The 18,091-nt window shown below is 44.4% G+C and overlaps 1 protein-coding gene across 1 annotated transcript in view; it reads right to left on the minus strand.

The window, feature by feature from the left end:
* The window catches only part of plcd3b (phospholipase C, delta 3b), a 56,037-nt gene that overhangs the window by 25,864 nt on the left and 12,082 nt on the right, over positions 1 to 18,091 (minus strand). The window contains exon 2 of the mRNA XM_055922113.1: positions 11,217 to 11,384. Coding sequence (XP_055778088.1) covers positions 11,217 to 11,384 — 168 coding nt within the window. The remainder of the gene's footprint in view (positions 1 to 11,216; positions 11,385 to 18,091) is intronic.

The raw sequence follows: 18,091 nt of genomic DNA on the forward strand, positions 1-18,091 counted from the left end.
AGGGGAGGGTTTAGCCAGGGTAGGCCGTCATTGTAAAATAATAATTTGTTCTTAACTGACTTGCCTAGTTAAATAAAGGTAAAAAATAAATAAAAATAAAAATACTGTCTCCTTCACCTGTAGCTCTGCTTTAGGTAACTTACCGTCATGTAAATACAGTCCATTCTTACACTGCCGTTGTTTATGTTAGGGATAAACACCTCCGTTCTGTACATTACCTTGGAAATAATGGACGACGATGCGGGACGAGGCGGAGCCGAGTTCATTTTTCAAAGGTAATGTACAGATCGGAGGCATTTATCCTGCTTATACCACAGTTGCCAAAGAAAACAATGCTAAAGGACACATTTACCGGTAGAAAAAACCTTTTGTTGATATTTATATTTTTCTAAGAGAATTTATACTTTCTCATCGTTTTGGTTGCTAGTCGTTCGTTCGATTAGTTTGTTTGATTAGTTCGATATTTATGGACGTGACCCAGTTGTTCGGTCTATATGTTCCGGCAACGTTCTTGTCCCTTGCTTGCTAGTTAGCCAACTAACCTAAACTCACCCCATTCCGTACAAATGTGCGCAACCGCAACATTCAAACGAGGCTACAAAGAAAACTAATGGGACTGTAGCGACTGTGTTGACTTCAAAATCGTGGGTGTGAACTAGGTTTCTATTCAAGCGTTGATCGACATGGTAATGGCTCTATAGTATTGGAGAAAAGTTGAAAAAACTGACCTTCCGTTACATCGTGACGTGTCATGTCGTAACGTACAGCACGCATAAAGCAACTATTTCTGTCTTACAATCTCTCTCCACCAGGTGTAGCACTTCTCTCATTGTGTAAAAACAAGAAATGGACAGTGACGGGGGTAAGGGGGGGATACCTAGTAATTTTTTGCGTCATCATTGCATGCGATCATCATTCTCAAAGCTGCTGTTTACTTCTAAGATCACCTTAGCACCGCCCTAAAAACCCGATTCAAATTCGACACAAACCTTCAAATAGGTATGTAATGACACATTATATAAACTCTTTATAGTGTTTTATTTACATTTTAGAGGCGATAAGGTGATAAGTTGGACAGATCGAGTGAAAAAAAGCAATTTTCCCACACAACCTCTCTCCTTCTCACTATCACGCATTAGTTTCGCTTCCCCACCCGACATTTTAAAAAAAGACCCGACGGGGCTCATTGCTTGCTTGAATTATGCAGAAACAGGCAGCGTTTAGGTCATGTAATTGATAATGTTGGAAAGGGGAGAAATTGTGCTTTACAATGGTATTGACATTACAGTTGATTTGGAAGTATTACGTTTTTGGAGCGCTAAAATAAGGGCAATTGTACGGACCAAGGCGATGTACGAGTTTACGTGAGTTTACGTTAGCTACGGCTAACACAGTCACAACCTCTGCAGCCAGAATAACAGAAAAGTAGCTGCATTTGCGTTGGTTTAAGCTGTTATCTATTGACATTTATTTGGATACATCCATAACAATGAGCTGATGATGCCCGATTTTGCCTGGCATAGCGAGAAAAGTTACCTTTCTCGTCAGGACACTCGCCACTGTTCATTACAAGGAGATCGCATTGCTTATAAAAAACTAGGCTAGAAGCTAGCTAAATAGTTTCTTGCTAGCAAACCTTCCAATCTGGACAACCAAATTCTAAAATAACAGTTGCTGAAAACAGCAGGTAAAACTAGAAACATGTGGGAGGATTTGACAGCATAGCGCCACTTACTGCAACATAGGGACTGGAGAAATTCATGTTCATCACTCGCCACATTAGGTTATCAAATGCAAAAAAAAAATATGTCTCTGCAAAAACAAATCAATGCTAGGTAGCTAGCTAGCTAAGTTTTCCTCATTGGACCTGCATTTACAATGTATCCAATTTCGGTTTGTCTGGTTGTTGGTTTAGCTTTCTGTAACTTTGTAGCAAGTACGGTCTGCATGAGTAGGCACATATTGCAAGGTGTCCCGATATCTTTTCAACTGTCCCGTTATCTGGTTTTAATGTCCATTCTAGAATGCCTTTGTAACCAATCACGAACAAGTACTCAACAATGCTGGAGTATAATACTTGTTAGCAAACATGCTAGTCATTAGCCTACTCCACTACGTAATATATGCCTATTAGATACAGTCCTTGTTATTGAGTAGTGCTGTGTCATAGCCTACTGTTTATTGTTGCAGTGTATTATCATATAGAATCGTACATATTGTGCTTTTGTAGTTCTATGCCATTGCATGGTTGTAGCTCATTCATGTCCATTCAATGCTCTATCCATTGTAGCCTGTAAGTCTCTACTGTTTCGGGGTGGAAGTTACGCAATAAATATTGGGATTTTACCAGCTAAATACAAGCTACTCTTGTTTGACTTTGTTTGTCTTTGTAGGTGAGCTGTCATTTTGGTGAAGGTAGGTTTGGTTTCTGAATGGGCAATGATGCGGGTGTACACAAACACAAACACAAACACACACACACACACACACACACACACACACACACACACACACACACACACACACACACACACACACACACACACACACACACACACACAAATGCAAACAGGGAGGCCTGAAAATAGGACAGAGGTGTTTGCAGACACTACTGTATTTTCAACATGTTTGCTTGACTACCTCTTTTCCGCAAATGGATAGTGTGTGTGCATGTGTGTTTCCCTAGGTAATCACACACAGTGCAATAAACTGGCTAAAATAAGCCATATTCATATTTCCCATTCATCTGTGAGGCTAGCTAATATTATTTGTCTATCTCTACTTCTCACTGAAAACAGTGGAGACATTAATGTTTGCCCACTGCCCAGTTCCCAAGGCTACCGAAATGGACCAAATAAGTGATTTTGGCAACCAACTTGGTTACCCAGCTTGGCAACGACTTTCAAAATAAGTGTCGGGCCCTGGTAGAGACTCTACAAGCACACATTATCTGCGCTCTCTACCACGGGAGTGCAGGGCTCTGGTGGAGAGCAAGCAAGAACTGAATAGGACGATCTGAATAGGAAAGTAGTTGGGTGTATGCACACATCCATAAAAACACTTGTCCCAGGTGCTGGATTAGAGAGGATAATGTAGAAAAAAAGACATCTGCACACTGGTATTATGCTCCCGAAGTATAATTTAGTAGGACAACGTTTTGGTGAAAAATTTGTCCTGGCAAAGACCAAGTTTGGGGTCGTAACGTTCTCCCAATAAATTACACTTTGGGAGCATATAACAGCGTGTATTTATTTTGTGTTCTACAGAACTGCATAGGGATCTGTATGCTTCGTTAATTGACTGAGACACTAGGGAAGAATCCTAACATTAGATTAGTGTGGGGAACTCACATTTTCATGCACATCTCACGTTGACGTGCATGATTCCTGTAAAAGTCCAAGTGATTTGTGCTGAACTGAATTCTCAAACTAGGTTCTGCCCATAGCTATTACAGAGTAAACATGTCTAGTCTTTGATGGTGAGTGAAGAGAAATGTTGGTTTTAATGATAGGCTTTTTAGGCTTCTCCAGAGCTAGAGATGGGCGGACACACACCCTGCTATTGCTGGTCAAAGGAGAGGACCCTATTACACACATGTGGATAAGCACACAGATTCCCATACCCATGCCCACACACGCAGCTTGGGTTAGGGCGGTATACGATAATATCGTTTAATGGGCTATTTTGAAATACAGCAGGTATGATGTCCACTATCGTTGACACAATATCTTTAAATGTCCAATGCAGCCGGTTTTATCTCAATATCAAATCATTTCTGGGTAACAGATAAGTACCTTACTGTGATTGTTTTCAATCAAAATGATCAAAAATAAATAAAAATAACTTCTTAGCAAAGAGCAATTTCTCAAGCAAGAATTTTGCTAGGATTGTCTGGGAGTGGTCTAAGTGGGGAGGGGAAAACTGAAAGCTAGCTGTTATTGGCAGAGAGGTTTGGAACTCTCTTTCCTATTGGTATAGTAACTCATTTCCCACCTGGTGATGTGACCAGGCAGGCCAAAACGCCATCCCACCAAAACAGGCTGAAATATAAGGCGGTCTTTTCAAATAGATCTCACACTAAAGGGCATCATGATATTCACAATTTTACACTATTATTCCAACCTCACCTCAAAGTGTGGAAAACACAGGAAATCACATTTTTTGACTGCAACTGGGCCTTTAAAACTTTTTTAACCAGCCCAACTGGTTAATGAAATAGGGCTGAGATTCATCCCTCTTGTTTGTGCATTGTTTGACCAATGAAGCACAGGACTGGTCCTGGTTTGTTATCAAACAGCACAACTGTCAATCTAATCTGTCGATCAGCTGCTACCTCATGCCTTTATCTTTTTCTGAGCTTGGACTTTGAGCGGGCGGAACATGTGTTTTATAAGCCTAGATGAATAAGCACTGATTAATCATTATCCATTAACCATTCAACTATTTTCAAAGGCTGCAAAGGCATCACATCCTTTTGTTTGATTCTATTTTTATTTCATTTGTCTATTTTATTCATGAAAAAAATATATGATTTGATATATCATTCCTTTAGAAATTCTAACTTTGGTAACTGCGGTAACTTTTTTTGGTAATAATACGTAATTATTTGAAATCACTGAAACATTTGCAGTGTGGCCTTAAGAAACCCTTCCCTTTGTGTAAACAGATGGTGTAAAAAAAAAAGTGTACCTCCAAATGGGACCCACTGGACACAGAAGTTAATTCAACGTCTATTCCACATTGGTTCAAACGTAAAAACAACGTTGATTCAACCAGTGTCTGCCCAGTGGTAGTACACTCCCACTGGGCACACACTTATTCCCCTCACAGTCTCTTCAGTTTCCATTAAGTTCCGTTAATTTGGCTGCTCAGCATACCTTAGTTATACCTCACCTAAAAAATTGTCATTTGAGCCAGATTTAGTGAAGAACAGTTTTCTACACGGTCCGTCATTTCTCAGGATTTAGCGACCAATAGTTTTTACATGGTCCTTCAAGGCGGATTCTGATTGGCTATAGTTTGAGATGTTGAAGTACCCAGAAGAGGAGTTGTTTCCTCTCCCCAGGATGCAGACGAGTTATCCAGCATCCCCAAGACGTATGAGGCTGCTGTCACCACCCACCTCAGTCCACACCGCCACACGAAGCCGCCATGCATCTGAGGAAGATGAGTTGCGAGGCCCTACACACCTCTTTCATCTAAGAGACTACCAGCCCTGCTCCAGGCCTCCTCAGTGGTCAGGGAATGACCACACCCTCACCAGTTGGGATCTGATGAGGGAATACGAGTACCTGCGTCACGAGCAGCAAGAGATCAGGCGGGTAGTCCCTCCCAACCTGAGTCACCGCTGCGGGAGCACCAGTACCGCCGCTAGTCTCCTGACCACCACTGCTCTAGGCCTCCCTGGCTATAGCCATCGTCACCACCATGGGAGCACCATCACTCCTACTCCTCCTACTGCCCGAGGTCCGACTGTCTGCTACTCTGGAACTTTCAGCCACAAAGACTCCACCTGCTCTCCCCCAAGAGCCCCTCACTGCTCCTGGCACTGGATTCTTCACCCGCTCCTTGGATGGAGCCACAGCCTGCAGCTACTGCAGAAGTACAGCCCAGACGTTGGGGCCTCTCCAGTCACAGCCTGGTGGGACTTGCCAGTCCCAGGCCTGGAGTCCCTGCTGGCCCACCTGCTACCACTGTGATAGTTCCAGCCCGAGGGTCCTGCTACCTACAGACCTCACCTCAGGGGACCTGCCAGACATCACCCCAGGTGACCCACCAGAAGTCACCCCTGATGTCCCCCCTGACCTAGTTGTCCAGTTCCCTTCCTTCCTGGTAGGGTCAGAGTTCCCTTCCTTCCCGGTAGAGTTAGAGTTCCCTGCCCACCTGGTAGGGTTATAGTTACAGTTTCGAGCCTACCTGGTAGGTGTAAAGTGTCCAGGCTTTGAGTGTCCTGCCCCTCAAGTAGGTCTAGTGTATCCTGCATCTATGGTAGGTTTAGAGTTCCCTTCCTTGATGGTAGGTTTAGAGTTCCCTTTCTTCCTGGTAGGGTCAGGTTTAGAGTTCCTTGCCTTCCCAGTAGGCCAAGTATGTCCTGACCCTCAAGTAGGTCTCGTGTATCCTGCCCTGTTCAGATCGCAGCCCCCTGCCTTAGTTGGTAGGCAGTTGCCTATCCCACCAAGTTTAGAGCCTCCTGCCTTACTAGGTCCCAAGTTCATTGTACTAAGCTCGCAGTCTCCAGACATAGTCAGCCCACAGCTCCTTAGCCCACCAGGCTTAGAACCCCCTGCTAAGCCACAAGTTACCCGTGCTAGGTTTTCAGTCCTCAGCCCTCGTCTGCCCTCAGTCCCTAGCACTAGGTCAGTAGTCTCCAGCTGCACTAGGTCTGTTGTCTCCAGCATTTGTCAGCACTAAGTCCCTAGCCCAGGTGGGTCATCAGGCTCCTGCCCTGCTAGGCTCAAAAGGTACCAGTTTCTCTAGTAGTCCCAGAGCTCTACTATTCTCCAAGTCCAGCATCAGTGTCGCTGGTTGGTCCAGAGTCGTTCTCCCTGTCAGGTTCAGAGTCGTTCTCCCTGTCAGGTCCAGAGTCGGTTTCCCTGTCAGTTTCAGAGTCGGTTTCCCTGTCAGTTTCAGAGTCGGTTTCCCTGTCAGTTTCAGAGTCGGTTTCCCTGTCAGTTTCAGAGTCGGTTTCCCTGTCCAGTCCGGAGTCGGTTTCCCTGTCAGGTCCAGAGTCGTTCTCCCTGTCAGGTCCAGAGACGTTCTCCCTGTCAGGTTCAGAGTCGTTCTCCCTGTCAGGTTCAGAGTCGTTCTCCCAGTCAGGTCCAGAGTCGTTCTCCCAGTCAGGTCCAGGGTCGGTTTCCCTGTCAGGTACAGAGACATTCTCCCTGTCAAGACTCCCTGTCAAGTTTTCAGCACTAGGCTCCCAGCCTTCAGCCGTTCTAGTTTCCCTGTGTCCAGCTCTAGTCGACCCTCAGTCCACTGCTCCGCCAGGCTATAGGTTCTCTGCGCCACTAGGTCTGTAACATCTGCCCTCAGTTGGTTGTCAGCCCCCAGCCTCAGTTGGCAAGCAGTCAGCTCGGTCAGTGCTACATGCCAAACCACCTTCCCTAGTCCTAGGCCCTGGGTCGCCCGTCCCGCTAGACCTGGAGTTATCTGCTTCTCTAGGTGTGAAGTTAGACTGTTTGCAGCCCTCAGCCTGCACCCAGTCGCCTTTTTAGCGCTAAACTATACATTCCCTGCTTGGCTAGGTTTGCAGCCTCCGATTTAGCATTGTTCCGAATCCCCTACCCTGCTAGGCCCTCAGCTCCCTGACCTGGGTGAACCACTGTTCCCTGACCCGGGGGGCCTGCTGTCTCTAGTTCTGGGGGGCCACCCGCCTCCTGCCTTGGATGACCCTCAACCCTTCCCATGTGGGAGGCCACCTGACCTTGTCTCTGGGGCCCAGCCAACCCCTGCCTCCAGATCCCTGATGATCCTCGCCCAGGGATCCGCACATGCTCCAACATGGGAGTCATCGCTTTCAGCAGTGTGAAAGAGTCATCAGCCTCAGCCGCAGCCAGAGAACTGCCAACGACAGTTGTGGCTGGCATGCCACATTTCTCTGCTGCAGTAGGCTTCAGTCGTGGCCAGCTTCTGGCATTGCACTCAGCATCTAAGAATGGGGCCCAGCTTCCCGGCAGCAGCTGATTTAGAGGGCCCTCCCCCACCCGCATGGCATTCCATGGGGTGGCCCAGGATTGTCTCTGCGTATCTGTGTACCTCCCTCGCGGGGCGGTCCCTAAGCCCTGCCTATCCTGCCAGGTAGGATTAGGCCGCTAGGAATGAGCTTCCACTCGAGGCCTGTGGCTTTTCAGACTCTTTGGCTGTGGCCCCCATTGGAGACTTTACCATTTAGGTTAGAGGCCTTTTCGTGGATGTTAATATTCCCATAAGAAATATTGGGGCGGCTGTAAAAAAAAGGCCGTCCTGCTCCTCTCCCCTCTAACTAACTCCCCCTCACAGTCCCTTCAGTTTCCCTTAAGTGCCGTTAGTTTGGCTGCTCAGCCTACCTTAGTTATCCCTCACCCATCATAGCCCTGCCATTCCCAACCAATCAGAGCGCTTGGGAAGGCGCATCTGGACACTGCACCCACCCACTCAGGTCAGAGTGTTGTCGTCGTCCGAAGGGAGAAAACGCACGTTTCGGAATACTTTTTTATTGTCGACAGTAACACGAATGTCTGAATGTTGTGCGTGCATCGAAATGTAAGTTGCAGGGGATTTATTGGGGGTTTTACATGCTGTGTAATTGTAACGATGTACGCTGAGAGCCGGGAAGCAAGTTCAGGGAGTGAATACATTTAATGAATAAATGAACAAAAACAAGAAACACAAACAGCGCACCGACATGAAACAGGAACAATGATGACTGGGGAAGAAACCAAAGGGAGTGACATATAAAGGGCAGGTAATCAAGGAGGTGATGGATTCCAGGTAAGTGTCATAATGTGCTGTTGCGCGTAACGATGGTGACAGGTGTACGCCATAACACGTGAATTTGCATATCGCCCTAACAGATCCACAGATGATCTCTATTGCACTCCACACTGCCCTTTCCCACCTGGAAAAAAGGAACACCTATGTGAGAATGCTATTCATTGACTACAGCTCAGCGTTCAACACCATTGTGCCCTCAAAGCTCAACACCAAGCTAAGGACCCTGGGACTAAACTCCTCCCTTTGCAACTGGATCCTGGACTTCCTGACGGGCCTCCCCCAGGTGGTAAGGGTAGGTAACAACACATCCGCCACGCTGATCCTCAACACTGGGGCCCCTCTGGGGTGCGTGCTCAGTCCCCTCCTGTACTCCTTGTTCAATCATGGCTGCACGGCCAGGCACGACTCCAACACCATCATTAAGTTTGCCGATGACACAGTGGTAGACCTGATCACCAAAAAACAACGAGACAGCCTGTAGGGAGGAGGTCAGAGACCAGGCCGTGTGGTGCCAGGACAACAACCTCTCCCTCAACGTGCGAACGGACCAGTACATCACTGGGTAACCAAGCTTTCTGCCATCCAGGACCTCTATACCGGGCGGTGTCAGAGGAAGGCCCTAAAAATTGTCAAAGACTCCAGCCACCCTAGTCACAGACTGTTCTCTCTGCTACTGCAGAGTACCGGAGCACCAAGTCTAGGTCCAAGAGGCTTCTAAACAGTTTCTACCCCCAAGCCATGAGACTCCTGAACATCTAATCAAATGGCAACCCAAACTATTTGCATTGCCCCCCTTTTACACTGCTGATACTCTCTGTTATTATCTATGCATAGTCACTTTAATAACTCTACCTACATGCACATATTACCTCAATTACCTCGACTAACCAGTGTCCCCGCACATTGACTCTGTACCGGTACCCTCTTTATATAGCCTCGCTATTGTTATTTTCATGCTGCTCTTTAATTGTTTGTAAATAATTATTTTCTATTTTTACCTTTTTTTAAACTGCATTGTTAGGGCTTGTAAGTAAGTATTTCACTGTAAGGTCGACACCTTTTGTATTCGGCGCATGTGACAAATAACATTTGATTTGTTCGAGTATAGACGCAGCCTTCCTTATGACGTATATTGTTTTTCAAGGGCTGATTTTAGAAGAACCAGGAGAGTAGAAAAGTACGTGAATAGGCTGATAATCAAACATATGATAAGAAGGACAAAAGCATGGGTAGAGTACAGTATTTGTTCAGCCTTTGTTTGATTGAACTTTTTTTGGGGACGTGACAACTTTACTTTACAACTTTAAATGTAGAGGTTGTAATGAAGTGTTCGCCATATTACTCATGTCAACGTTCTTCCCTATCTTTCTAAGAATGCAACTATGTTGTTCTGTTTTTGTTCATGAGAGATATACAGTATCAATCTGTTTTTGTATACTCTCCTTGATGAACATGTCTTCTATTCCTTTACTTTAAAGTGTGAAAAGCTGCGGAATCAGATTGCAATGATTTCATGTGGCAGGTAGCCTAGTGGTTAGAGCGTTGGGCCAGTAACTGAAAGGTTGCTGGATCGAATCCCCGAGCTGACAAGGTCAAAATCTGCCGTTCTGCCCCTGAACAAGGCAGTTAACCCACTGTTCCCCGGTAGGCCTCATTATAAATGAGAATTTGTTCTTAACTGACTTGACTAGTTAGATCTAAAAAAATATATATAATAATGTGTTAATCACAACTATATATCTAAGTATAGTCCTCACATTGTTATTGCACTGTCACAATATTGTCATTTGAAGATTTCAAACAATTAAACTGCTTTGTATGTGCTAAGATTGAAGCTGAATGATTTGTGTAAGAATGATGACATGCAATCTGTCTTTCTTTATTTACAAAATGCATTAGTTACTGCTATTCCTATTTATTTGTATTTGATATATTTTACAATCTCTCCTACAGTAAGCTCATCTACACTGAAATGAGGCGCAGGTTTAAGTTTAAAGGTATAATTGGCCACATCACAAACCAAATCTACTATTACAGCAATTGAAGGGCATGTTTCTAAGTTGAGCGTGGTACCCCATGATTGTGTTGTATGGTAACTATATGGGACAAACCACAGTCGAGGGAAACTCCTACCCCCATATCATGTCCTTTAATTTGATGTGTTTCAACTTAAACCAGGATAGGTTGAAAATACATCACTACTAAAATGACTGGTGTTTGTGTGTGTGTGTGTGTGTGTGTGTGTGTGTGTGTGTGTGTGTGTGTGTGTGTGTGTGTGTGTGTGTGTGTGTGTGTGTGTGTGTGTGTGTGTGTGTGTGTGTGTGTGTTTGCCTGTATGAGTACATACAGTGAACCCCACATCCCAAAGCAGGGCGTTAACACAGCCTATATAAGGGGTTGTATTTACATGTGTTTCACCTTACAAGCCCATATGCCAAGTCTGTGATCAACTGCAACTCAACCAAAGGCCCTCCAATCAGTGCTCATAAAACTGTCTCCCTGAAATATCTCCTTCTTCTGCCTTACAATTTCCAATACGAGGTCTGGAATTAGGCCTTGTCTTATACCAGTGTTATTAAAAGTGGAAAAAGCTAGGTTATGTAATAACCTGACAACAATCTAGTAAGAACATTATGTTATAGAGTATGCTTACATTCAATGATATTGATGCTCTGTTTTTGGGGGGAATGGATTTGGGATGCACGTACACACAGACACACACACACACACACACACACACTCACAGGACTGCTGGGCCTTGGAGCGGCTGGAGAACTTGTCGGACTCGCACCACACGGTGACTCCATCGTCCAGCAGCTTCAGCGTACGTCTCCTCTGCCAGCGCGGGGAGCGTACCTTCACCATGCTGGAGCCTTTCAGCATCACCTTCACGTCCTCATCTTCCTCTACGCCTGGAGACAGAGACAGAGAGATTTAGAGAGAGGGAGAGACAGGGAGAGAAGAGAGAGAGAAGTACAATAAGTAAGACAGACAGAGATGGGGCATGGGAAGGAAGAGGGAAAGGCGGAGAGAGATGGAGAGGAGTGGAGGGAGAGAGCGAAAGAGAGAGAGGTAGGGATGAAGGTGAAGGAAAGGGATGGTGAGAATGGGGAGCAAAATAAAAATGGTGCAACAGGAAGAGGGGCATAACAAGGGAGAGAAAGATAGAAATAGAACGAGACAGCACAGGATAATGAGAAGCAATGTTATCAGCTAAGTGCTTCAAGTTAATAGCCATTTGAAATCTATCCCGGCCGCTTTATGGTTGCACATACAGACGTGGGATCTTAATTGGACCAATCTGTTGTCGCAGAGAATTTTCCTGCGTCGCAGGAAATTCAAATGAGCATTGTGATTTACATAAATTCACTGAAAACCTGCAGTTCTCTTTCTCTCTGTGAGGGGGCAGTCGAGTCAGTTGGACCAAGGACTGCTAGGCTATCAAAATCATCCTCTCGGGAGTTGGGCCGAAGCACTGTATCTGCATTAGTTTTTGTGAAGAAGGAGCTAGATTTCACATATTGGGTTTATTTATTTATTCTGAACACATTTCTGTTTGTTGGCCATGTCAATTCTTGTATTTAAAAAATAAAAATAATCTTAATTTTAAATTTGCTAGCTGGACAGGCAAACGCTGCCAAGGATTAAACAGTAAACCAATCAAATCAAATCAAATTCTAATCACGTCTGCCAATCCTGTTCTCCGTACCTAAGGGAGTAAACACAGCTGGTAACAGCTCGAGAGCGATCTCCTTCCAACAAAATGCTATAAGGTAAAGTCTTTTTTGACTATTTTAGTTATAGAAACGCAATACCACCAATACATTTTAAATGTGCAAGAAAAACACTTCTGGAACACCTTTACTCCACACACAGAGACGCATAGAAAGCTCTCCCTCGTCCTCCATTTGGCAAATCTGACCATAATTTTAGCCTCCTGATTTCTGCTTACAAGCAAAAATTAAAACAGGAAACACCAGTGACTATATCAAAAAAAAGTGGTCAGATGAAGCAGATGCTACACTACAGGACTGTTTTGCTAGCACAGACTGGAATATATTCTGGGATTCCTCAATGGCATTGAGGATTACACCACATTAGTCATTGGCTTCGTCAATAAGTGCATCGATGACGTGGTCCCCACAGTGACCGTACGTATATACCCCAACATGAAGCCATGGATTACAGGCAACATCCGCACTGATGTCCGCGCTAAAGGGTAGGTAGAGCTGCCGCTTTGAAGGAGCGGGACTCTAACTCGGAAGCTTATAAGAAATCCCGCTATGCCCTCCGACGAATATAGGACAAAGATCGAATCATACTACACAGGCTCTGACGCTCTACGGATGTGGTAGGGCTTGCAAACCATTACAGACTACAAAGGGAAGCACAGCCGAGAGCTGGCCAGTGACAAGAGCCTACCAGACAAGCTAAACTACTTCTATGCTCGCTTCGAGGCAAATAACACTGAAACATGCATGAGAGCACCAGCTGTTCTGGAAGACTGTGTGATCACGCTCTCCGCAGCCGATGTGAGTAAGACCTTTAAACAGGTCAACATTCACAAGGCCGCAGGGCCAGCCGGATTACTAGGACGTGTACTGCGAGCATGCGCTGACCAACTGACAAGTGTCTTCACTGACATTTTCAACCTCTCCCTGTCCGAGTCTGTAATACCAACATGTTTCAAGCAGACCACCATAGTGCCTGTGCCCAAGAACACTAAGGTAACCTGCCTAAATGACTACCGAACCGTGCACTCACATCTGTAGCCATGAAGTGCTTTGAAAGGCTGGTCATGGCTCACATCAATACCATTATCCCAGAAACCCTAGACCCACTCCAATTTGCATAACGTCAGAACAGATCCACAGGAACACCTATGTGAGAATGCTATTCATTGACTACAGCTCAGCGTTCAACACCATTGTGCCCTCAAAGCTCATCACCAAGCTAAGGACCCTGGGACTAAACACCTCCCTCTGCAACTGGATACTGGACTTCCTGACGGGCCACCCCCAGGTGGTAAGGGTAGGTAAAAACACACCCGCCACACTGATCCTCAACACAGGGGCCCCTCAGGGGTGCATGCTCAGTCCCCTCCTGTACTCCCTGTTCACTCATGACTGCACGGCCAGGCACGACTCCAACACCATCATTAAGTTTGCCGATGACAAATCGACGAGACAGCCTGTAGGGAGGAGGTCAGAGACCTGGCCATGTGGTGCCAGGACAACAACCTCTCCCTCAACGTGATCAAGACAAAGGAGGTGATTGTGGACTACAGGAAAAAGAAGGTCCGCGCACGCCCCCATTCTCATCGACAAGGCTGCAGTGGAGCAGGTTGAGAGCTTCAAGTTCCTTGGTGTCCACATCACCAACAAACTAACATGGTCCAAGCACACCAAGATCGTGAAGAGGGCACGACAAAACCTATTCCACCTCAGGAGACTGAAAAGATTTGGCATGGGTCCTCAGATCCTCAAAAGGTTCTACAGCTGCACCATCGAGAGCATCCTGACTGGTTGCATCACTGCCTATTATGGCAACTGCTCGGCCTAGTGCGAACGGCCCAGTACATCACTGGGGCCAAGCTTCCTGCCATCCAGGACCTCTATACCAGGCGGTGTCAGAGGAAGGCCCTAAAAATTGTCAAAGACTCCAGCCACTCTATTCATAGACTGTTCTCTCTGCTACCGCACGGCAAGCGGTACCAGAGCGCCAAGTCTAGGTCCAAGAGGCTTGTAAACAACTTCTACCCCCAAGTCATAAGACTCCTGAACACCTAATCAAATGGCTACCCAGACTATTTGCATTGCCCCCCCCTCCCCCTCTTTTACACCGCTGCTACTCTCTGTTGTTATCATCTATGCATAGTCACTTTAATAACTCTACCTTCATGTACATATTACCTCAACTAACCAGTGCCCCCGCACATTGACTCTGTACCCTTCTGTATATAGTCTCGCTAGTATTATTTTACTGCTGCTCTTTAATTACTTGTTACTTTTATTTCTTATTGTTAAGAAAAAAATTTTAAACTACATTGTTGGTTAGGTGCTCGTAAGTAAGCATTTCACTGTAAGGTCTACGCATGTTGTATTCGGCGCATGTGATCTGAAATTTGATTTGATTTGATATGCTGTAAAATGACTCTCAACTTAGAACGCAGCAACATTGGTAATGTAACTAGCTAGCTAGTTAGCTTCAACAAGTAGACCTGTTGCTAGCTCGCATGAGGAGATAGCTTTAACACTAGCATGTCATTTCGGGATAGGGAGCTTTAGCTATCAGTTTATTACAAATAATAATTTAAGAATGCAAAAATCTATAGGACAAGTCGTGTAAAGCTAATACAGTACTGTCATTAAGGCAGGACCCATTCATTTAAATACTGACACATAAGAAATGCCACATTATCCATGTCAACATTTGGAGTAGGATGATTGCAGAGAACTCTGCCTCTATCCTAGTAGCTTACTTATGTTGGCATTATTAAGACTGCCAGGATGTTCGTTTCTAGCTTTCAAACTACAATCCTTTGCTATGATGATTTTTTAAATGCATTCTTGTCTGTAACTTTTGTCTCCCGTGATCTATTCAGGTTTCCATGTGTTCTGCTACCAGAGAAATTAACCAAATGCTATTCACCATCCTACTGCAGTTTGAAACTGTAAGAGGTGTGACTGGCTGCAGGGAAGTCAGGCGCAGGTGAGCAGAACTGGGTAATAACCGGAGCAGTTTAATGTGCAAAACCAACGGCACCCAGAACAACAAAGTATGAGTACAAAATAACCCGTTGCGAACCAGTCAGAGTGCACAAACACTTTATAACAAACAATTTCACACACAGACATGGGGGGGAACAGAGGGTTATATACACGACAAGTAATGAGGGAATGTAAACCAGGTGTGTGGGAAAACAAGACAAAACAAATGGAAAATAAAAGGTGGATCGGCGATGGCTAGAAGACCGGTGACGTCGACCGCAGAACACCGCCCTAACAAGGAGAGGAACCGAATTCGCCGGAAGTCGTGACAGAAACAGCCCTGCCTTCACTATTTAGACCACATATGCACATACCTGTAAAGTCTTTTCTTTGTAGGGTTTGTCTTACAGTCTAGTGCATCCTAGAGTTGAAGAACACCAACTACAAATACAAGGGTTTGTCTGAGCATCTCAAATACTACATTCAATATACAATTAGTGCAATGAGTTGACAAACAGATTTTGTTTTTACTATTGTAACATGCAGTAATGAGAATTCTATTGTCTCCGTCAAGAGCCTGGGTTTTGCCTTAGATGGTAGAGCTCTGGTCTGTGGACCGCAGGATCGTAGGATTGCATTCCGCTAAGGCACTTCTCTTTCTCTACATTTGTCGGCTAACTTGGTGACTAGGGTGGGATCCTTTTGATCCACCTATGGGGCCTAGGCAAGTGAATGCCCAAAGAGAGAGGGGAGAATACAGAAGCATACGTTGATGACAGTTCACTCTGAAGTTTTGTGCTAGATTTTCCCCAAACCTAAAGTTTTGCATTTATGCCAAAACGTTAATTTCTTTGCCATAGTTCTCTTACAGTATTGGTGAATGGTCTTATTGCAAACAAGAAGGATGGTTTGGAATGGATTATTATCACAGGCCAGTAATGTGTAGTTAATGCAATGTTGTTGATCCATTCATTGTTTTTCTCTCAGGTCATGCAATGAACTACGTGGCTGTTTTAAATCACCTTTGGCCCCACAGTGATATCCCTGAGCAGTTTCCAGTCTCTCACGCTGTCACGTTCCTGACCGGTTTTCTGTTATTTTGTATGTGTTTGACGGTCAGGGCGTGAGTTTGGGTGGGTAGTCTATGTATGTGTTTCTATGTTGGTTAAAGGGTGACCTGATATGGCTCTCAATTAGAGGCAGGTGGTTTTCATTTCCTCTGATTGAGAGCCATATTAAGGTAGGCGTTTTCACATTGTTTGTTGTGGGTGGTTGTCTCCTGTGTCAGTGTCTGTTACGCCACACGGGACTGTTTCGGTTTTGTTTGTTTGTTTGTTTGTTTTATGTAGTCAGTTTTCCTGTTCATGCGTTCTTCGTGTTTCATGTAAGTTCGTCGTCCAGGTCTGTCTACGTCGTTTATTGTTTTTTAATTATTCAAGTGTTCGTCGTGTTTTCTGTTTTGTTTATTAAATATCATGTCGTATCACACCGCTGCGTCTTGGTTCAATCCATGCTCCTCCTCTTCGGATGAAGAGTTACACACGCAGCTCAGTTAAGAAGGATGACCAGATTCTTACAGTGCCATGGTGATATTATACACCCTCCACAGCTTAACATCATACTTGACCATAAACAAAGGGATATTCACTGTATTGGAATTATTTCAAAATGTATCCCAGACATGTTTCTAAAGCACTTTGGTGACTTTGAGGTTGAATCTTTGTTTGAAATTCACTAACCAGCTGAGGGACATTACATATACAGAGGAAGTTTTTTATTATTATTATGAGAACCAATACTTTTGCACACAGATGGCCCCAATTCAACTAGGCTAATTGTGTGATTTTTCATGAAAATATTTGCTCCTGAATGTATTTAGATGTGCCACAGCAAGGAGTATGACGACCTACTTCAATCAATAAATCTTTGCGTTTATTTTTTTTATAAATGTTAGAAAATGTATATAATTTTTCTTTCACTTTGAAAGTGTGCATTATGTTATTTAGACCAGTAGGGGAAAATTCTAATTTAATTTGTTGTTTCATTTCATCGTTGTTCATTTGAGTTTAATTTAAGGCTGCAGAATGTGAAAATTGTGCAGGGGTGTAAAGAATTTCACTAGACACTGTATATCTGCCTACAACCAAATTAATTGGATTCTGCTCAATATTCCAATCCTGACTGAAGATCTGATGCTTGTCTGACTTGACTGATCCATAAGGAAATAAAGAAAACTGCAAAAAAGAGAAAATTATCTAAAACCTTCTCTCCGTACACTTACAGTTCATGTTTTGGTTCAAAGTTCAGTCAGTCTGTGTAGCTTTTTAGAGTCACGACAGCTAGGTTAGGCTTAGCCTACATGTAGTGTCTGTGAGTCATTAATCTAGACTAGTTTATGTTATGTAATGAGTCACAACGAACACAATAGACACAATGAGTCATCGACAGATCATATTACATACACCATAATGTGGTACACAAATGTGTGTACAGCACTACTAAGCTATATGCATCCTCTCCTTTTACAGCACACACACACACACACACACACACACACACACACACACACACACACACACACACAAACTCGGTGTATATCGCAAGTCACGACTTCACAGGAGAGCCGTTTGAACATTAAAAAATATATATATTTTTGGGGGGGCAGAAATGCCTTCTCGAACATGTGAACTTTCAAGTGCCTTCATAACAAACTTTTATGCCATCTGTAAATACGAATAAAGTTGTTAAATTACGAGCCTAGTTGGTTTAGCCAAAGAAAAAGTAAGGAACCTTCCCGCTAGAAATGATTGGCTGAGATAATGAGTGGCCTGGACATGCCGAGATGAGTTTCAGATTGGTCTGCGGTGTAGCATCTTGTCTATAAAATGAGCTGCTCATTATGCGTAGAT

The sequence above is a fragment of the Salvelinus fontinalis genome, chromosome 1 (assembly GCF_029448725.1).
Source record: "Salvelinus fontinalis isolate EN_2023a chromosome 1, ASM2944872v1, whole genome shotgun sequence".
NCBI lineage: Eukaryota > Metazoa > Chordata > Actinopteri > Salmoniformes > Salmonidae > Salvelinus > Salvelinus fontinalis.